Source organism: Giraffa tippelskirchi, chromosome 11 (genome assembly GCF_054371585.1).
Source record: "Giraffa tippelskirchi isolate mGirTip1 chromosome 11, T2T-mGirTip1v1.2.pri, whole genome shotgun sequence".
NCBI lineage: Eukaryota > Metazoa > Chordata > Mammalia > Artiodactyla > Giraffidae > Giraffa > Giraffa tippelskirchi.
This window is the reverse complement of record NC_137285.1, coordinates 59110053-59131408: the sequence shown is the minus strand read 5'-3', so window position 1 is coordinate 59131408 and position 21356 is coordinate 59110053. Positions and strand designations below refer to the sequence as shown.

Genomic DNA, 21356 nt, shown 5'->3' with positions numbered 1-21356 from the left:
CAGGCTCCTCTGTCCAACTTGGATATTTCAAAACAATATCCAACTACATATACACAAGTATGCAGTGGACCTTAGGCATCCTTCAGTCAGACGGCCAGATATATGTGTATATATGACATACACATATATGTATATGTAGATACATACATGAGGAGGGCATGGCAACCCACTCCAGTATTCTTGCCTGGAGAATCCCATGGACAGAGGAGCCTGGCGGGCTACAATCCATAGGGTTGCAAAGAGTTGGACACGGCTGAAGCGACTTAGCACACAGCATGCATGCAGATACATATATATAGTCCCCAAATAGTGGCATGTAGAATTTTCTACCTGCTTTGAGGCCAGCTTCTGGCCTCTTTGAAAGCAGTCCCCAGGACAGAAGTTATTTCTAGCAGTTCTCCTAAGATATCTCATTTGCGCTCTACTCTAGACCACAACATGGAATCCTCCCATGTCCCTGCCCCAGCCCCTGGCAGTGCCATGTGCTGCTGGCACTCTGAAGCTCAGGAAGCCTGATGGAGGTGTCCTGCTGCTGCTGTGGCCACCACTGCCTGTCCGGGCCATGCTGTGCTGGTTCCACATGGGCCTAAGCCAACCTGCTGAAGAGAAAAGCCCCGCTCCTGGCTTTTGTACCCCAGTTCCCTCAATCTCAGAGCAGTGATGCCCTTACGCTCAGTGCTCTGAGAGCATGGTGTAGCAAACAATAGCTCTCATTTGCGTCTTCCTTTCACGAGGCTATAAACCAGACTCTCCCTGGGGTGGTGGGAAGGTGAGGAAGAAGGGAGTCAGGGACACAAGGCAAAATCTTCTTAGCAAGAGGCAGCTCAGAGCATGTAAAACCACCCATCATCCCTGCCACGGCCACTGTCTTATTGGACCAAGATGAAAATATTCAGCTCACTCTTCTCATATTAAGAATTTTTCCCCAGGAAGATATCTTGGTCTCTCATTGCAGATATGCCTAGAGAATTTATTCTGCCAATCTTCTTGGATATATTTCTGTTTGAAATTCTAAGATGCACAAAACCTAGGTTCAAATTTGGATCTCTGATATGCAAGTATGAAATATAACTATGTCCTTAATTGTTTCTCATCCAGGGCTATATATATATATTTTTTTATTTTAGTTGGGGGCTAATTACTTTACACTATTGTAGTAGTTTTTGCCATACATTGACATGGATCAGCCATGGGTTTACATGTGTTCCCCTTTTTTAACTTTTGTGTTATATTGGAGTATGGTTGATTACCCTGGAGGAAGAAATGGCAACCCACTCCAGCGTTCTTGCCTAGAGAATCTCATGGACAGGAGAGTCTGTTGGCTACAGTCCACAGGATTGCACAGAATCAGATGTGACTGAAACACACACACATGTTTGATTAACAGTATTGTGATAATTTCAGGTGTATAGCAGAGTGATTCAGTTACACATGTTGCTGTATCTATTGTGTTTCAAATTCTTTGCCCATTTAGGTTGTTACATAATATTGAGCCAAGTTCCCTGTGCTATGCAGTAGGCCCTTGTCGGTTATTCATTTAAGACATGGAGAATGGGCTTGTAAACAAAGTAGGGGAAAGGGGAGGGCGAGATAAATTGCGAGAACAGCGTTGAAATATATACACTATATATGTGTAAAATAGAAAGCTAGTGGGAAGCTTCTGTATAGCACAGGGGGCTCAGCTCCTGCTCTATGAGGATCTACAGGAGTGGGGTGGGGAGGAGGAAGGGAAGCTCGAGAGGGAGGGGATGTGTGTGTGTGTATGGCTGATTCCCTTCATTGAACAGCAGAAACACAACGTTATAAAGCAATTATACCCCCAGACTCTATTTTTGCTTTATATTGACTATGATAATTTTCTGGTAGGCAGGGCCATTATACTATGTTAGGTAGATACTTTCATTTTTTAAACTAAATGTCTATGAATACCATAATAATAGCAATTTTTTTGTTTTCTTTCTGGATTAGGAAATGAAGGCCCACAAAGGGTTCAGCTCATGCCTTTTACACCACCTCCTAACACTTAGCATGAACCCAAACAAATAGGACTAAATAGATCCTCAGTATCCTAAATGTGTGTTTTATTTTTTTTTTTAACAAAATCTATGTTTGTTTTCTTTCCAAGTTGCTCTACAAACATTCATTTTGAAACACTGACAAAAGCAGCCAATAATGTAGAATAATATATAACCTTGACAGGGTCAGAGAAATGGCATGAAAAATCATAAAACAGAGTTGTGAACATAAAAATATGGAGGTGGTTTAAAAGATAACAGAGGGCAAAAGCTTACTTTGAGCCTTTGGGGAAAATCCAGTTTCTGTTTTCTGAAAAGACAGCGTATTAAATGAGTATTAAGCATGTTGTCTGTTTTTATTGGATTATTTTCTCAAGTTGAAGTCATTTATTCAAATTATTGAATATCAGCAAAGATCTAACTTCTGATCACTTATTCATTATTTACAATAAAAGTGACTTTTACCGTATATTCCAATCTGCCGCTGCTGCTGCTGCTAAATTGCTTCAGTCCTATCTGACTCTCTGTGACGCCATAGACAGCAGCCCACCAGGCTCCTCCATCCCTGGGATTCTCCAGTCAAGTACACTGGAGTGGGTTGCCATTTCCCTCTTCGATGCATGCATGCATGCTAAGTTGCTTCAGTCGTGTCCGACTCTGTGCGACCCTATGGACAGCAGCCCACCAGGCTCCTCTGTCCATGGGATTCTCTAGGCAAGAATACTGGAGTGGGTTGCCCTTTCCTTCTCCATATTCCAATCTAGAAACTTGACAATGTCTAATATTGTTATTTATATAAATAATATATTCTGTTGAAAATATAGATAAGCAAAAAGACTAAAGCTAAATTATAATTCCATCCACTGTGAATATTTTGGTATTTAATACCATACATGTGTTTCCTATGTGTATAACTTAAAAAAAAAACAAAACACAGAAACCTGGGATGTACATGATATTGCTTTGTAACCCGCTTTTCTATTTAAAATGAATTATAGTATATAGGGGTTTATAAAATGTTTCTATGACATATTATTTTTCTTGGACAAGATTGATCAGCGCTTTTATTGAAGACCAAGTTTAAGTGTTAATAAAAGAGATTTCCAGAAGGTATAAAAATATTACAAATGTTCCTGAAATGGGTTCTTGTCATACAATATGTGAACATCTCTGTAGAAGACTTCAGAGCCAAAAAAAGAATCAGGATGGCCTAATTACTGAGCACCTCCTGTGGGCCAGCTGTTTTCCTTCTGGCATCTCACTTATTCTCACTATTATCCTATAGAGTAGATACAATTACCATCTCTGTTTGTATATGAGGAAATCCAGGCCCAGAGATTTGAGTCATTTGCTTGAAGGTTCTATGACATAGTTTAAAGGACTTGGTTGAAGTTGTTTTCATCTAGAGAAGTTTTTTCATTTGTCCTTGGGACCCAGCAGACTCTAAATTTATTTAAGGTATTTTGGACCACACAGGTGACATGAACTGGGGCATCAAACCAATGGCACTTTTGAGGCTCTGCTCCATCTTCCCTGCCTCGTGAAAAAGGGAAAGTTTCCTTGCTCCCCTTCTTTGAAATTTTCTCTTCTCTTTTCTTCCCTTCCATTTTCTTCCCTCCTCTCTTTCTCTCTCTCTCTCTCCCTCACTGTCTCTCTCTCTTTAATTTTTGGTATTATTATCTGATGGTGTAACCTCTGGGCCCATGCCTTCCATTGTGGTCTCCTGCTGGGCTCCCCATTTTGAGTGAACTCTATGCTTTGCCTCTTGATGCTTTTCCCTTCACAAAGCTGAAGCTCAGACATCCAGTTCAGTTCAGTCACTCCGTAATGCCTGACTTTTTGCTACCCCTTGGACTGTAGCACTCCAGGCTTCCCTGTCCTTCACCAACTCCCAGAGATTGCTCAAACTCATGTCCATCAAATTGGTGATGCCACCCAACCATCTCATTCTCTGTCATCCCCTTCTCCTCCTGCCTTCAATCTTCCCCAGCATCAGGGTCTTTTCCAATGAATCGGTTCTTTGCATCAGGTAGCCAAAGTATTGGAGTTTCAGCTTCAGCATCAGTCCTTCCAATGAATATTCAGGACTGATTTCCTTTAGGATGGACTGGTTTGATCTTCTTGCAGTCCAAGAGACTCTCAAGAATCTTCTTCTACACCACAGTTCAAAAACGTCAATTCTTCAGTGCTCAGCTTTCTTTATTTCTTCTTTTAATTTCCTTTTCAGACATCCAGGGCTCAGCAGAAAACCTCAGAACACCACCAAAAGTAAACTGGCTTTAGTACTTTGACAATATCCACTGTGTGTGCTTGCTAAGTTACTTCAATCGTGTCCAACTCTTCGCCCACCAGACTCCTCTGTCCGTGAAATTCTCCAGGCAAGAAGACTGGTGTGGGTTGTTGTGTCCTCCTCCAGGGGATCATCCTAACCCAGGGATCAAACTAGAGTCTTTTACGTCTACCTGCATTGGCAGGTTCTTTAGCTAGGTTTACTGGCACCACCTCGGAAGCCCCAAAATCCACTAAGGTTACTGATTTTACTTTTTTATGGGCCTTTATTTTCTTCCTTCTCTGCCAATTCAGCAATACAGCTTAAAATACATTTAATATTTTAGTCAAGATTTGAGTATTTTTAATCAAAACAATTGTTTTCTGAATCTATCTCACCATATAAGAAAAATGAAGGTCAAGAATATTTACTTTGAATGATTAAAAATATATCATGTATACCAACATTTTTATCCTCCCTAATATGAATGATCCTTTATTTAATTGAAATATTTATGAAATAACAAATTATGCAATTTAGGATTCTGTTCCCAGTCCCACTTCAGGTCACCAACTAAGATTCTGGTAGACAATTTCAATGTGTGGGATTTTTTCCCCACATCAACAAGCAATTCTCTGCCACCAGCTGGGTGTCCTACAGTCTTATTCAATTCTGGTAGAGTCTACCTGGAGAGAGCGTCAGCTCCCAGTCAGATCCCCTAGGCTCAGGGCTCCATCCCTGGAGACAGTCTCCCATTTTAGATGCCAATCGATAGTAAGTCATCAGGACTTCACTGGTGCTAATGCAAAGGGGCTGGATTCTATGGGCAAGGTGTTAAATCCCGCATGCCACACCTAAGAGTCTGCATCCTGCAACTAAAGATCACATGTGCAACAATGAAGATCTTGCATGCTGCAACTCATACCTGGGACAGCCGAATAAAGAAATTTCTTTAAAAAGTAGTAGATCGTCAAGGTACCCACAACTTGTGCTCAACTTGGCTACAAATCAGAGATTCTCATGACCCCCTCCTTGGGTTTTATTAATTTGCTAAAGCAGCTCACAGAACTCAGGGAAACATTTCCTTACATTTACTAGTTTATTGAAGGATGAGATAAAAGGTACCAAAGAACAGCCAGTGGGCGAGATCAGGAGGGTGAGATCTGGGAGAGCCCCCTACTTCTGTCCTTGTGGCATCACCCTCCCAGTCTGAGGATGTTTTCATCCGCCTGGAAGTTTTCTGAACCCCACACTATTGGGATTTTTACAGAGGCTTTATCACATAGGTGTGAAAGTGTTAGTCGCTCAGTCTTGTGGGACACTTTGCTGTGCGCATGGACTGTAATCCGCCAGGCTCCTCTGTCCATGGAATTCTCCAGGCAAGAATACTGGAGTGGGTGCCATTCCCTTCTCCAGTGGATCTCCCTGACCCAGGGATTGAACCCAGGTCTCCTGCATTGCTAGCAGATTCTTTACCCTATGAGCCACCGAGCAAGAACATCACACAGGCGTGATGGACCATTAATTCCCTTTCCAGCCCTTGTCTCTCCGTGAAGAAGTGTTGGTGGTGGGACTAAAAGTTCTAAGCTTCTAATCACGGCTGGTGACCAGTGCCCTTCCAGGAGCCCACCCAGTCACCTCGTTAGAACCAAAGGTGCTCCCAATGCTGCTACTGCTGCTATCACTTAGGAAATTGTGTTTTAGGAGCTTTGTGCCAGGAACTGGGGGCAGAGACCAATCTATACACATTTTTTATTATCTCATGCAATTGTTAGTGGAATTTCTTTATAAAGCCTACATATATTATAATTTCAGTATAAATAATTCAGCAACTATATTTTGAATACTTATGAATTGTCAGACACATTTTTAACTAATAGGCTTTATGGGTTTGAGGGATTTTAGGTTTATGGAACCATTAGTGGAAAGTACAGAGTGTTCCCTTATACTTTCTCACTTGCAACTCCCTCCTCATGGTCCCTGTTATTAACACCTTGCATTAGTATGGTATATTTGTTATAACTGATGAGTCAATATTAATACATTATTGTTGCAAATATATCTCTTTTCTAAAAAAATAATTATTGGAGTGTTGCTGCTGCTGCTGCTAAGTCGCTTCAGTCGTGTCCGACTCTGTGCGACCCCATAGACGGCAGCCCACCGGGCTCCACTGTCCCTGGGATTCTCCAGGCAAGAATACTGGAGTGGGTTGCCATTTCCTTCTCCAGTGCATGAGAGGGTAAAGTGAAAGTGAAGTCGCTCAGTCGTGTCCGACTCTTAGCGACCCCATGGACTGTAGCCTACCAGGCTCCTCCGTCCATGGGATTTTCCAGGCAAGAGTACTGGAGTGGGGTGCCATTGCCTTCTCCTGTTGGAGTGTAGTTGCTTTACAATGTTGTTTTAGCAGCATTGTAAACATGGCAAAGTGAATCAGCTATACAAATACACATATCCTGGCTTCTCCGGTTGAAAAATTTTGATTCACTCACAAATGTATAAGAACAAGAGCTTTGACCATTATATTTACTTTCTCTTCTATTATACCTGCTTTGAGTAACCCTGTATCTCAGCTATTTTCTGCTTATTGAAATGTATGCTTGGTATTGCATATTATTAAAACATTTCCATAGGAAATCATTGTATTTTGAGATCTCATCTTTAGAACTAACATACCTGTCTTGTATAACTACTATACTGTGCTGTGCTTAGTCTCTCAGTTGTATCTGACTCTTTGTGACCCCACGGACTGTAGCCCACCAGGCTCCTCCGTCCACGGGGATTCTCCAGGCAAGAATACTGGAGTGGGTTGCCATGCCCTCCTCCAGGGGATCTTCCCAACCCAGGGGTTGAACCCAGGTCTCCTGCACTGCAGGTGTATTCTTTACCTTCTGAGCCATCAGGGAAGCCCAACTACTATATTAGGAAGCCAACTGGTGATGGCCTTTTCCTGTGATCACACCTGCAATGGAAATTACTGTTACTAATTGTTTCATGAATACTCTGTAGTCTAATTTAGCTTTGTTATTATAGGCCTTGCTCCTTATCTAATGGCAACAGAGATAAACATGAAAACAGCAATGCTGTGCTTTTTGTTTAACAACACGTCGTTGTTCATTTTCTTTTAGTAATGAGTATTCTTCTCATAACTTTAAATATTCTTTCGGGTAGTTGTTTATGTTTTCATTTAAGAACAACAATAGTTCTTACAGGGCAAAACAGACTACCACGTCTGTAAATTAGTCCTGTGGGTAATGGTGTCTGCAGTACATCTATGGCTTTATTTCTTTTTCTAAAAGAAAAATCTTTGCACCGGGTCTTTGTTGCAGCGTTCAGGGTTCTCTAATTGAGGTCCATGGGCTCAGTAGTTGCAGTGTGTGGGTTTAGTTGCCCCACGGCATGTGGAATCTTAGTTCCCTGACCAGGGATGGAACCCGTGTCCCCTGCATTGGGAGGTATATTCTTAACTACTGGACCACCAAGGTAGCCCCTTTTGTTTCTTATTTAAACTCATTTCATTCATAAAGATGAATCAAGTACAAGCCATCTCTACAAAGAATGCTTTGTATTGATTTGAATATCAGTATCACAACTGATTTCACTGTAAAGCAAAAGTTTTCAGTGTTGTTCTTATGGTCAAACATATGCTGCATCTAACTTCCTTCATGTATGCTGTATATTGGTGGAATCCAGATTCTGCCATCCTTTCTCTCAGCTTTTTCGTTCAATGGTAATTCTTGCTGAATCTCATATCATGATATATAATGTAATGAATGCACCTGAAGGAAATGTGCCAAAGTCAAATCTGTTTCAGCACCGCCATAACTGATTTCCTATAATATTTGATGATTTCAAAAGCACGATACATTTCATTATATAATTTAAAATTCATTAATATAATTATATATTTTGTCTGACAGTAAGTGGGCATCCAGTACTCAAAAGAGCTAACATCCGGATTGTTGGAAAGCTGGTGGCCACATCTATAAGAGAAAGGAAAATGAGACAACGGTATTCATCATGAGACGTAAGATAGTGTTTTCAAAACAACTTTGTTACCTTAAGAGTTGAACCTATCTCCCCAAAGACATAGATTAGCATTGGCCATGGATTAATTCTGTATCAACTGGAAAAAAACGACAAGCATCTTTGAATATCCAAAGAACAACTTCAACAAGACGGTCTATAATTACTAAATGTCTTCAGATGAACCATTCATGGGATCTTTTTTATAAATAACATCTGTTTGATCATAATGGAGTTGAAATCACATAGTATCAAGTATTCCTTTCATTGGACTCAAATTTGGTTTATTCCAGTACCAATAAATGCTGTAAAAAAAAGTTAAAATTCTTATTTTTAAACATTTGTTTCCATTTTTGGAAATGATTTCTCTAAGTGTGCTTTAAAATATATTATTTTATTAGTGTAGTTATTATGTTTCCCCTATCTTATTGCTCACTTGAAAGTGAAAAACTGAGAGTTAACGTATAGTATTCCTGAGTTACCTGCCTTAATTTGGAAAAGATCTGAAGCACAGTGGCTAACACCAGTCCCTTAAGAATCTTGAATTTAAATTTATCAATCTATCCATCATCCATCCATCTATCCATCTTTCCTTCCCTTGTCCCTCTGTCTCTTCTTTCATCTGTGAATGAGATTGGAGAAATAAGTGAAGACGTGAACCTAAAGGGAACACAGTCCATGCACAGCACAGTGACTTGGTACAAATAAAGAGGCAGGGACTACGTGACAGGTGTTCCATTTTCTCAGTCCTTATCCTAATCTGTTACCTCTGTAATAGACACTTAGGGTTTTTTTTTAAAATCCCTCAGACTACTTCATGCAACGGAGTTCGCTGTAAATATGGAGATTACTAGAATGAAATCTTTAGAAAAGCTAATTACAAGAATCATGCAAAGTCAGGGCCCCACTAAAACCAGAACCAAGATGGACTAAAACACATGCTGATACTCTAATTAGAAAATGTTAACAGTAAAACATCTGATGGGGGGAAATGATTGCTGGAGCTAAAATAGAGAGGTTAGCTTCCCTGTGAAATTAAATGATCTGTATTATCCCTGCTAATAATTGAGAAAGCTTCATTTTAAAGAGAAACATTTTACTTCAATACTGAAAAATAGCTGGAAAATATACAGTTAAATAATCACATGAGTTGAGTCCCAGCATGGTAACAGATCATCAGCTTACTCCTTTTTATAGCTTTATTAAGGTAAAAATTGGCTAGATTTCTGCCTCCAGTATTCCAAAAAAACTGAGAGCAAAAGACAGAATATAATGAAAGGCACTTACAAACTAAAACATAAGATATCCTAATGAGTGCTGTGTAATGAACGCCACTATTTCAAATGACAAATATATTTACAGGAGAAAACAATTAATCCAAAAACAATATCACAACTACCTATTAACATAAAATATGAAAACGAAGCTATGATTATGACAATTGGGAGCAAGATGCTGAAGAAATTTATTTTTCCTTTAAAAAAGTGTGATTTTCTACATTTGACTCTTCTTGATTTTTAGCAAACTGGAGTAGGGCTCCTAAATACCTTGTAGAGGTGTGATCCTACATTAAGTTCGTTGACCTGTCACTCCAGAGTTTAGAAGACAGTGTAAGGTCAGTGAAAAGGAGCCTTCACTTTTCAATAGTCAATTTCTATACAAAAATTGGCATTTGGTGCTCATCAAAGAACAAGAAATATAGGATATGCTCTAAATGTCCATTGTGTTTTTGAGCCAACTACCTGATGGAAGTCATCACTTATATGTAAATGAACTGTCAATGGCTTGCCACAGTTGGCGATTACTGGACTGTGAAGGGTATGTCTTAATAAGAACTGAAGCTCTTCACAGACTTTGATTTACTGGAAATAAAATAGAAAAGTCCTCTGAGACCACAAAGGACACTTGTTTCAGATAAAATGTCTAGACAGTAGCAATATATTTAGGGCTTTTATTATAGCAAAACTGCAAATTAGAATGGAGTGGTGAGAAAGTTCCTGTGACCCAGCTGAGTTCTAAAACACTGCTTCTGACTAGAGTAATACAATCTTTAAAATAGCTAAGCCAAATTAAATAAAAGTGCATTAAGAAAAAGAAAGCAGAAACAACAGAAGGTCAAGATTTAGGTTTCTTACATCTCTTAAATGATCTTTGTCTTATGTCTTACATTTTCTTATAAATCTATATTTTTCTAAATAAATGCAGCTATCAGAATAGTTGAAAGCCAAACTTCTATGACCCTGAAACATGGACTACCTTTCAGAAAATTCAGATTTAAGGGAATTATTCCTTGTTGATTCATTCCTCTTCTCAGCTTCCATTCTAGAACACACAATTCAAATACTGAATTCTGTGTAACTTTTATTAATGTTGTTAATAACAAGGATATATTAAATTTGCAAAATGCTTTAGAATTTGCAGCATACTTTCACACAAAAGTGAATTTTGGAATGTGTGCACATGCGTACATGCTCAGTCGTGTCTGACTCTGCAACTCCATGGACTGTAGCCCGTGAGATTCCTCTGTCCATGGGATTCTCCAGGCAAGAATACTGGGTTGACATTTGCTCCTCCAGGGGACCTTCCTGACCTAGGGATTGAACTGGAGTCTCCTGCTTAGCAGGCAAATTCTGTACCACTGAGCCACCAGAGAAGCCCATATTATGTTGAGAGAAGTATATAATTCTGGTAGGTTAATAACTTTGAAAAACAATCCTCCTAATCCCATTAGCTTAAGATAATAACTTCTTTTTTGCTCACTTCATAATTCAATATAAGCCAGCAGATACTGCTCCATGCATTCTTTTAAACATTCAGGTTTTTTCCATCTTAATAGCTTTGACATTTTTTAGGGCTTCACCTGCAATCTTCACAGCCAGGCAGCAGATAAAAAAGAGAGTGTGGAGAAAGCATACCCTCTTTTTAACTACTTCAATCTGAGCTTGGAACATATTACTTATCTCTATTGGAGAGAATTTGTTACCTGGTTCCATCTAAATGCAGTGGCATCCTAGGAAATGCAGTTTAGTTTTATCAAAAAAGAGAATATGCCATTTTGGGACATGGGAGTAAATTGCATTCCTCATTATTTTAGGGAAGAGGAAAAATTTAAAATGCTTTCACTTGAATGGTCATCATTCTAGTTTAAAATATTATAAGGAGTCTGGATCAAGATGGCAGCTTTGGAAGATCTTGAGCTCAGTTTCTCTAATAGCTCTATAATTCCAGCTAAATATAGAGCAGCCATCTCTGAGAATGATCTGAAGAATAGTAGAAAAGATTTTCCACATCTAAAGCTATAAAGAGGGGGCCACAATGAAATGGGTATAAGGGGTGTAGACATGGTCTACTTGGGACCAGACCCTTAGCATGAAGACCTACTGCTGGAGAGATAATATAACTGAGGAGTTCCTCTCCAAGGAACATGGCAAGGATCTAAGCCCCACATCAGTTTCCCCCTCCCAGGGTCCTGCACCGGGAGACAAGCCTTTAAAAGTCTGGCTTTGAAAGGCAGCGGGGCTTGGGCTCAGGAGAGCAGAGTATTAGTAGTTCATCGTGTTTGACAATTTGCAACCTCATGGACTGTAGCCTGCCAGGCTTCTCTGTCCATGGGATTTCCCAGGCAAGAATACTGGAGTGAGGGCTTTAGGAAACCAAGACTCTACTCTTAAAGGATGCACACAAAATCTCACTTGCTTCAAGAGCCAGTGAAGAGGCAGTAGTTTGAAAGGTGCCTGGATCAGACTCACTCATGATCTTGGAGAGCTTCCTGCAGAGGCAGGAAGTAGCTGGGACTCCACCCTGGGACCAAAAAAGCTAGTAGTAGTCAGCCAACAACATCCCCAACAGTTAAAAGAAGAAAGCATTTCCTCTAAGGTCAGGAATAAGACAAGGATGCCATTCTGCCCACACATTGATTGCTATTTTTTTTTAATATAGCATTGGAAGTCCTAGCCACACAGATAAAGAGATAAAAGGCATCCAAGTTGGAAAGGAATATGTAAACCTGTCACCATTTGCAGATGACATGATACTACTACATATAGAAAGTCATAAAGATGTCACACACACACACACTCAAAAATGGAGTTAATCAATGAATTCAGGAAAGTTGCATGGTACAGAATTAATTACAGAAATATGGTGCTTTTTTACACACTATTAATAGACGATCAGAAAGTGAAATTAAGAAAACAATCCCATTTACAATTACATCAAAAGGAATAAAAAACCTAGGAATAACCGAGGAAGTGAAAGACCTGTTCTCTGAAAACTATAAGATATTGATGAAGTAAAATTTCAGATAATACAAATAAATAGAAATAAATACTGTGCTTAGGAACTGGAAAACTTCAAAATGTTAAAATGTCTATACTACTAAAGGAGACCTACAGATTCAATGCAATCCTGTCAAAACACCAATGACATTTTTTACATAACTAAAACAAAGAAACTTAAAATTTGTATGTGCTTAGTAGTTGAGTCATGTCTGGCTCTTTTGTGACTCCAAGGACCATAGCCCCCCAGGTCCCTCTGTCAATGGGATTCTCCAGGCAAGAGTACTGGAATGGATTGCCATTCCCTTCTCCAGAGTATCTTCCTGACCCAGGGATTGAACACTTGTCTCCTGCATCTCCTGCATTGGCAGGCATATTCTCTACCACTGCACCACCTGGGAACCACAAAAAACCTTGAAGTGCCAAAGAATCTTGAGAAAGAAGAACAAAGAGGACTCAAATATTTTTCTGAGGAAGATAGTCAGATGACCATGAAAATCACTCAATATAACGAATTATCAGAGAAATGCAAATTGAAACCACTATGAAATATCAAGTCACACCCATCAGAATGGCTATTATCAAAAGACAATGTTTTATATTATCAAAATAGCAAGAATTGGTAAGGATGTAGAGAAAAAGGAACCCTTGTACACCATTGGTGGGAATGTAAATTGGTGTAGCCACTATGGAAAACAGTACGGAGGCTCCTCAAAAAATTTAAAATACAACTACTATATGTCTCTACAATTCCACATCTAGGTATGCATCGAAAGAAATGAAAATACTAATTTAAAAAAATATATATGCACCCCTATTTGTACTGTGGCATTATTCACAATAACCAAAACACTGAAGCAATCTAAATTTCCATTGATAGGTGAATAAATAAAGTAATATTCCGTATTACTCAGGCATAAAAAAGAATGAAATCTTGCCTTTTGCAATGACATGAATAGATCTAGAGGATATTATGAAAAGCAAAGCTAAGTCAGAGAAAGGCAAATACCATATGACTTCACTTATATGTGGGATCTAAAAACCAAAACAAATGAATAACAACAATAAACCCCAAACAGAAACAGACTCGTAGATACAGAGAACAAACTGGTGGTTGCTGGAGGCGAGGGAGGTGGAGGAATGGACAAATGGTAAAAGGGATTAAGAAATAGAAACTTCCAGTCATAAAATAAATCAGTCATGGGGCTGTAGGGTACAGCATGGAGAATACAGTCAACAAAACTGCAGTAACTTTGTAAAGTGACAGATGGTTACTAGACTCATTGTGGTGATTATTTCATAAAGTATATAAATGTCAAAGCACTCTGTGGTTTACTCAAAACTAATATAATATTGTAAGTCAATTGTATACCTCAATAGAAAAGTACCAGCAAAAATAATTTATTGGAAAAGTTTTCAAATAATCCAGTTCTTTTTTCATTTTCTAGCGTTTTGATGCTAATCCTTTGTACAGTTCATCAAGAATCTTGAAACATTTCACACTAATATAAAGGGAAACCATTTTTCTATGTCTTACATGTATGCTTTTCTTCTAAAAATTGAAGAACTTTGCATTTTATTTTTGTTTTAGTTCTGTTATTCAAATAAATATGTCAAGTAAATAATCTTCAGTAACATGTTGATAAGAATCATTCTTTTTATATTTAAAAATAAACACCTATTTCCAATTGGAAGCAGTCTATCAAAAATGAATGCTTGCAGAGCCATGGAGGAATGCTTTTCTATATAAATAATCAAGAAAAGAAAGGATAATAAAATGTTACTAAAGCAAGACTGACTCACCATCTCAGAAGTAATTGTTTTTATTTTAATAGCAAGAATATTGAGGGGTTAAAAAGCCTTATTTTCAAAGCCTTTATTTAAAAACTGAGGGAAAAGGAAAAGAAAACTGGGAGAAACAAAATTCTAAATTTGCTGAAAGTTTTGAGCATATGTGCTGACTTGGGTACATTCATTTCAAGACTGCACTTTCTTTCTGGAATAAATGCTTAAAATGTTCAAGTTTGGGGATTGTTAAACAAATTCTACTTTGAACTTCTATTTATGTTTCCTCCAGTTATTTTTAAAAGTCTCTTTACATTTTACTAGTTTTCCACATTGTAACAATTTAACCATCATAATAATAATGCAAAATTTCCGCCTCCTCCAAACAAAATTTTGCTCAGGAAATGAGTTACACAGGGATAAAAGGTGAGGACAAGGCATTAAACCTACTCGAATACTTCATGGCAGTGTCTTGGCCAGGGTCCGCAGGGATGCAGCAGCCTTCTGATTCAGAGTTTCCTAATCTTGTTAAGCCGGTTCCTGAGGTGATATAATGAAAAAGACTGACTCATGGAATTCTTGCAAGCTGTTCTTTTCTGACATCACAACAGTTTTTTCAGTTGTCTATATCTCTTAAAAAGTCTCTCTTTGGGCTTACTTGGTGGTCCAGTGGTTAAGAATCCGCCTTGCAGGGGACACAGGTTTGATCCCTGGTCTGGGAAGATCCTATATGCTGCAGAGCAACTAAACCTGTGCGCCAGGACTCCTGAGTCCCTGCGCCGCCAGCACTGAAGCCCAGGCACCTGGAACCTGTGCTTTGCAAGGAGAGAGGCCACTGCAGTGCGGAGCCTGCTCCCCGCAGCCAGGGAAGAGCCCCTCTCACCCCAACTAGAGAGCGCTCGTGGGCAGCAACAAAGGCCCACCACAGTCAAACAATTTTAAAAATCAATAAAAAAATAAGTCTCTTTTTGGTTAATACAGCTGATACTCCCCTGTCATCTTCAACTGAGAAACCTGACCCATACATTTCCTTCTTTGCTTTCTCTCTCTCTCCTTTCCTGCCTTTCTCTCTTTCCTTCCTTCTTTCCCTTCTCTCTGTCTTAACTAAATTATTCTTCCCAATAAAGACTCTAGCAATATAAAGGTATTGAACAGTTAAGGTGCATTTTTTTTTTTTTCAAAATGGAGATTTTGGATGTACTCCATGGCATAAATCCCAAATATCAGCTCTGCCGGCAGGTCACATTGTCCGAAATAATCCTAGTTTCACTTTTCCTCTGTGTATAACTGCAGCTTCATCTTGGTTGAAAGCATATTAGATATCCTAAATAATATTGCTATAAGTAATTCTGTAGAGAAGAAAAGCCAAGGATATCAGAAAAGTAACTGTATTTTTGATGGCAGGATGATAATTTCATGAAACTCCAGAGGCTTGACAGTTGTTTATAATCCACAGAAATGAAAGAGATGTAATAGGAAGAGATTTATCAGTTTAATCTTTCAGCATTTTGACAACATGTGTATAAAGACTAAACCGTTTGTAAATATGGTACAGTTTCAGTGATGATGTCATGGTTAGTAGAAGTGAAATTTCTCATATAGTTAAATGACTAATGGAACGTATATATTGGAACATTGTAGTGAATGAAATATGATTATAAGAAACTGATGTTGCCTTATGGCAATAAATGTAGGACTTACAGATTTTCATTATAAGCCAAGCTACCTGTAAAAAGAGTCAAAGATATATGTCTTTTTTTTTTTTTTATAAATTTATTTATTTTAGTTGGGGGCTAATTACTTTACAATATTGTAATAGTTTTTGCCATACATTGACATGAATCAGCCATGGGTTTACATGTGTTCCCCTTCCTGGACTCCCCACCCACCTCCCTCCCCATCCCATCCTTCTGGATCATCCCATTGCCCCGGCCCTGAGCCCTTGTCTCATGCATCGAACATGGAATGGTGTTCTGTTTCACATATGATAATATACATGTTTCAATGCTATTCTCCCAGAATGTCCCACCCTCACCTTCTCCCTCAGAGTCCATAAAATTGTTCCATGCATCTGTGTCTCTTATTCTGTCTCGCATATAGGGTTATCGTTACCATCTTTCAAATTCCATATATATGCATTAGTATACTGTATTGTTGTTTTTCTTTCTGGCTTACTTCACTCTGTATAATGGGCTCCAGTTTCATCCATCTCAGTAGAACCGATTCAAATGTATTTTTTTTAATGGCTGAGTAATATTCCATTGTGTATATGTACCACAGCATCCTTATCCATTCATCTGCTGATGGACATCTAGGTTGCTTCCATGTCCTGGCTATTGTAAACAGTGCTGCGATGAACATTGGGGTACATGCGTCTCTTTCAATTCTGGTTTCCTCGGTGTATATGCCCAGCAGTGGGATTGCTGGGTCATATGGCAGTTCTATTCCCAGTTTTTTAAGGAATCTCCACACTGTTCTCCATAGTGGCTGTACTAGTTTGCATTCCCACCAACAGTGTAAGAGGGTTCCCTTTTCTCCACACCCTCTCCAGCATTTATTGCTTGTAGACTTTTGGATAGCAGCCATTCTGACTGGTGTGAAATGATACCTCATTGTGGTTTTGATTTGCATTTCTCTAATAATGAGTGATGTTGAGCATCCTTTCATGTGTTTGTTAGCCATCTGTATGTCTTCTTTGAAACATCATTGATGCTTCAGAATCTCAAATAGGTGATTTTCTTGATAAAAGTGTGAGCTTATTTCTAAAACTCCTTTACACTAAAAGAAAAATATCAACTAAAAAAAACCTGTAAAAATTAAAATGTGAGGGAAGATCCCCTGGATAAAGACATGACAACCCACCTTGTATTCTTGCCTGGGAAATCCCATGGACAGAGGGGCCTGGCGGGTTACAGTCCATTTGGTCGCAAAAGAGTCAGACATGACTAAGCAACTGAAAAACTAAAATGACAACAACAACTACTTTATAGACTTGAGTAGCTGGAGCAAGCATCATTTGTGTAGTCTGTAACGCCCTCATTTTACAAAAATAAAAGCTGAAGTGGATGGTTCATGGAGCCATCTGGCAATTTAGTCCCTGAATTGGGATCGGCTGAGGATCTTGTGATCCCCAGTCCAGTCTTTCTTATCCTGTGTCCGTGTCACCTCCCCAGAAGACAAAATGAGTGGATATTAAAAACCTAGAAAGAAGGATTCACAAATGCTGGCCCAAACTAGGCAACATTGAAGAAGCTACACCTACCCCACTTGATGGTAACTTCCTGGTGACTCCTGGGATTCTCTTCCCACACAAAACATTCCCCTGCTATCTTTGCTCCACCTCTCCCTTTACAATAGGTCAGCTAATTTGATCAATTAGATTGGTTTAAGGTGTTAATGGATCCTAATGGCTTCATGTATTACCTTGTTGGCATTTTAACAAGGGCTGTCAACTCTGAGTGACTAATGCTGGGAGCTTTAGACCTTCTGCAAACCATTGGAGAAGCATCTTAGTAACATTCCTGTCACCATTGACAGGAACTGAAACACAGAAACATTCCTTTCTAGAAATTTTATCTTGGATGTTTGTTATGACTTTTATTAACTGAGCTTCCTAGTTATACATCTATAACTAGATGATTATATCAATACAGTGTATTATTTCAGGGTTTGTTTGTTTTTTTTCCCCCAGAAATAGCATAATATTTTTTAGTAAGTAACTATTTGACATATTTCTGTTTTTTCTCCATTTTTTGGCTCCATACTTTAATTGCTTTTTAATTTATCAATGATCTTGCAATATTTGTGTAGAGAATATAGAAAGTTGTCAGGTTTTTCCTAGCATGACTGATCAGAATTTGTATTTTACTATTGATAATTGAGTGAATCCAGCATGTACACACTGCCATTGATTATCTATAGTGCTTCTTGTGGATTGTACCTCACAAGTACAGGAATTCTGATCAATTCAATCTCACGCAATTCTTATAAAAAAGAAAAAAATCAGTACAGAGTGTTCATAATTACATGTTGAATTATCAAATGTATTCCTTTTTATTGGGGTATAGTTGATTTATGATATTATATTAGTTTAGGTGTACAACAGTGATTCAAATTTTTATAGATCATATCTCATTTAAAGTTATTATAAAATATTGGCTATATTCTCAGTGCTGTATGAATAGAAAAAGTCCCTGTTGGATCCTTCTTTCCGGAGTAGCCAATGCAAAGTCTTTGAGGTAAAGAACCAAAGAGTTACATTTTTTTTAAAGTTTCTTATGTAAGATACTTTACCAATTCTCCTTTTTTCCAAAATGCTTCTTGAATTTGTCCCTTGCTTTTTCACTCTCATTCATTCTGCTGGTCCAGAACCTTACCCATTCTGATCTAGACGTCTTAATATGTCTCAGAATTTTCTCAGATATTAATATTCCATTTGCCAAATCCATGTGACAGTGTACGGATCTCCCACTCAAGTCCCTCATCCATGAATTTCCAAACCCTCAGATGAAATTCAGTCTTCACCCTTGCATTCTACGCTGCTTGCAGTATACTTTCACTTTATTGCCCAATCTACTGACCACCCAAAGAAAACCATCTTCCTGCCCTAGTTCATGGCACTTTCATTTTCTTCCTGTCCACTCAGAGTTTAGCCAATCTTCTTAGCAACTGGTCCTAGAGTTACCTTAAAACCTTTCCCAGAAAACTCAGTCATCCTTTAGTCCCTTTTTACGCTTCTGCCAGAGTGAACTTGCACCATTTTTTATCTTCTTGACAATGTTATTTTGCACCAATTTATATTGGTCTCTATCAGGGGTTTCATGTGCATAACTTCTAACTCACCAGAAAAAGAGAAAAAAAAATCCCTGAGAGCAAGGATTATGCCATTATGTCTAAACCTATCAGACATTTTTGAGTCATGCTCATTTTATTAAGAGAGTTTTAAAGTAAACTGCTCAATCAAGCAGAAGAGGCTAGCAAGATTTTTACCAAGAAATGAAAGGCATCAGACTCTAATTCTACAGCAAATGGTGGAAAAAGTGTAGACAGAAGCAGGTTACAAAGAAATGTATCATCCAAACCAAAATAATTCTGAGTAAAGAATGGTACTAAAAATACCTAAAATTATTAACTGTTTTCAATGGTCTATCTGTGAAATGTCTATTGAACTCTTCAGAAATGAAATTCTTTTTAAAAAAATGAAAGCAACGTACATCTATATCCCTTAATGTAACATACCAAACTATCTTTTTGATTATTGATTTATTGATTAGAAATAAGATAAGCAGAATATTTGTTCTTGGTATTAATTCACATCTTAAAATCACATACTTTAGTGAATTACTTAGATATAGCTCTTGAATTAAATGCCATTGGCATTTTTCTCAAATATGGTATCATTCTTATTCTTTCATAAAATTGCCTGCAGTAATCTTCTAAACTGCATTTTATGTTTAACAGATTTAAAACTGACACTTTCCATTGAATGTTTTCCATAGGTTATATTATTTGGAATTGAGAGAACACATTTTATATGTGCTCAGAACTCAGAGCAAATTCTGCCAAATGGAGAATATTCTCAATTGTAAAATTTTTGTATTGATGTATATAAATATTTCAACTCAAATATTTTCACAGTAGAAAAAATTAATGAGCAGAAATCTTAGTTAATAAACAGAAATCTCAGAGTCAAGAGACCACACTGGGAGTACTCACTCCCCATGACAATAGCAGAGCCCAAGAGGAAGAAAAAAGATTCCTCTTCTTTACTGTCAAGGACTCAGTCAAGGAAAAGCCATGGACTCTGTGTTTATGATAGCCCGCTCAACTCATTTTCCCCTTTCTATTAAAGAGATATTCTTTTCTTGTGAGACCTTGCATGTGGTTCACCGTGATTGCAGACCTCAATCATATGGTTACAATTTTCTGCTCATTCCATCCAAATAAATCCTTCTTTGTTGGAAAAATATCTGGCAGTCATTTTATTTCAGGTCAACAACAGATAATCACATTTAGCCTCCAGTTAGAAGCCATTCTTTATTATTTTTACATGAAAAAAATATATCATCTACGTATGTTCTCAATATGATTTTTGAATGTTTTATTAACTTTAGATGGTACAAAATTACACACAATGTTAATTTCATTGCATTCCATAACATAACTTATCCAATTAAATATTAAAACTCCAGTAACATTGTGTTCCTGCTAGTCAAGATACTCCAACGTGAAACTATAGAATTTTAGAATTAAATCTTATATGCTATTTAAGCAACTATTGTTTAATTTGCTCACTCCCTCTCTTGCTTTTATATGGATAAATACCAGATATAGATAAAAACCTGTCATCATGTTCACTAGTATTGTTTTTCAATAATGGCAATGCAATAAAAACTTAAAAAAAATGGCATTTTGAGAACCCCCATCATTGATGTTTACTAAAAATTTCATATTGATTCTGAAGAAAATAAGCCCCAAATCCAGAGGACTCACAAAATGTTTATTTGTAAAATAGTGTAAAGAAAAAACATTTCTGCAATGGACAGCAGAAAGAGAAAGTGAACACTGCTTTGTGGAAGTATTGCTTTATTTTCAGTGACATCTTCATCCCATGAACTTTGTATCAATGATAAAGTTATTCTAAGTCTGGTTACAGATGTGTGTGTATGTGTTTTTGTGTGTGTCTGTGAATATGCATTGTGTGTGTGTGTATGGTGTTTGGCAACTGCAGTTTCTAGTTCAGAATTCTACAGCTTGTTTGTATGCAGTTATGAATTCTGTGTGTACTACAACTAACTCCAAGGATATTTCTGCCCCAAAGAATTTTTAATTTTGTAAGAACATCACTTTTACCATAATCTCATTCTTAATAAAATTTATAATGACATTACTACTGCAAAAAACAAAAATTATATTTTCAATGTTGAATTTTTTAAGTGACTATCTGAATTAAGCACTTACAAAAATATCAGATTTCTCATCTTTCAA

The 21356-nt window shown here is 37.8% G+C and overlaps 1 protein-coding gene across 32 annotated transcripts in view; it reads left to right on the top strand.

Moving 5' to 3' along the window:
- Window positions 1-21356, top strand: part of IQCM (IQ motif containing M) — a 589121-nt gene that overhangs the window by 476143 nt on the left and 91622 nt on the right. For 23 of the 32 annotated variants that reach the window (XM_081544038.1, XM_081544040.1, XM_081544036.1 and 20 more), the window contains one exon: window positions 8202-8537. The exons of the other annotated variants lie outside the window; for them this stretch is intronic. In XM_081544038.1, the coding sequence (XP_081400164.1) occupies window positions 8202-8305 (104 nt within the window). In that variant the 3' untranslated portion in view covers window positions 8306-8537. Of the gene's footprint in view, window positions 1-8201; window positions 8538-21356 lie in introns of those variants that run through there. 32 annotated transcript variants of the gene reach the window in all.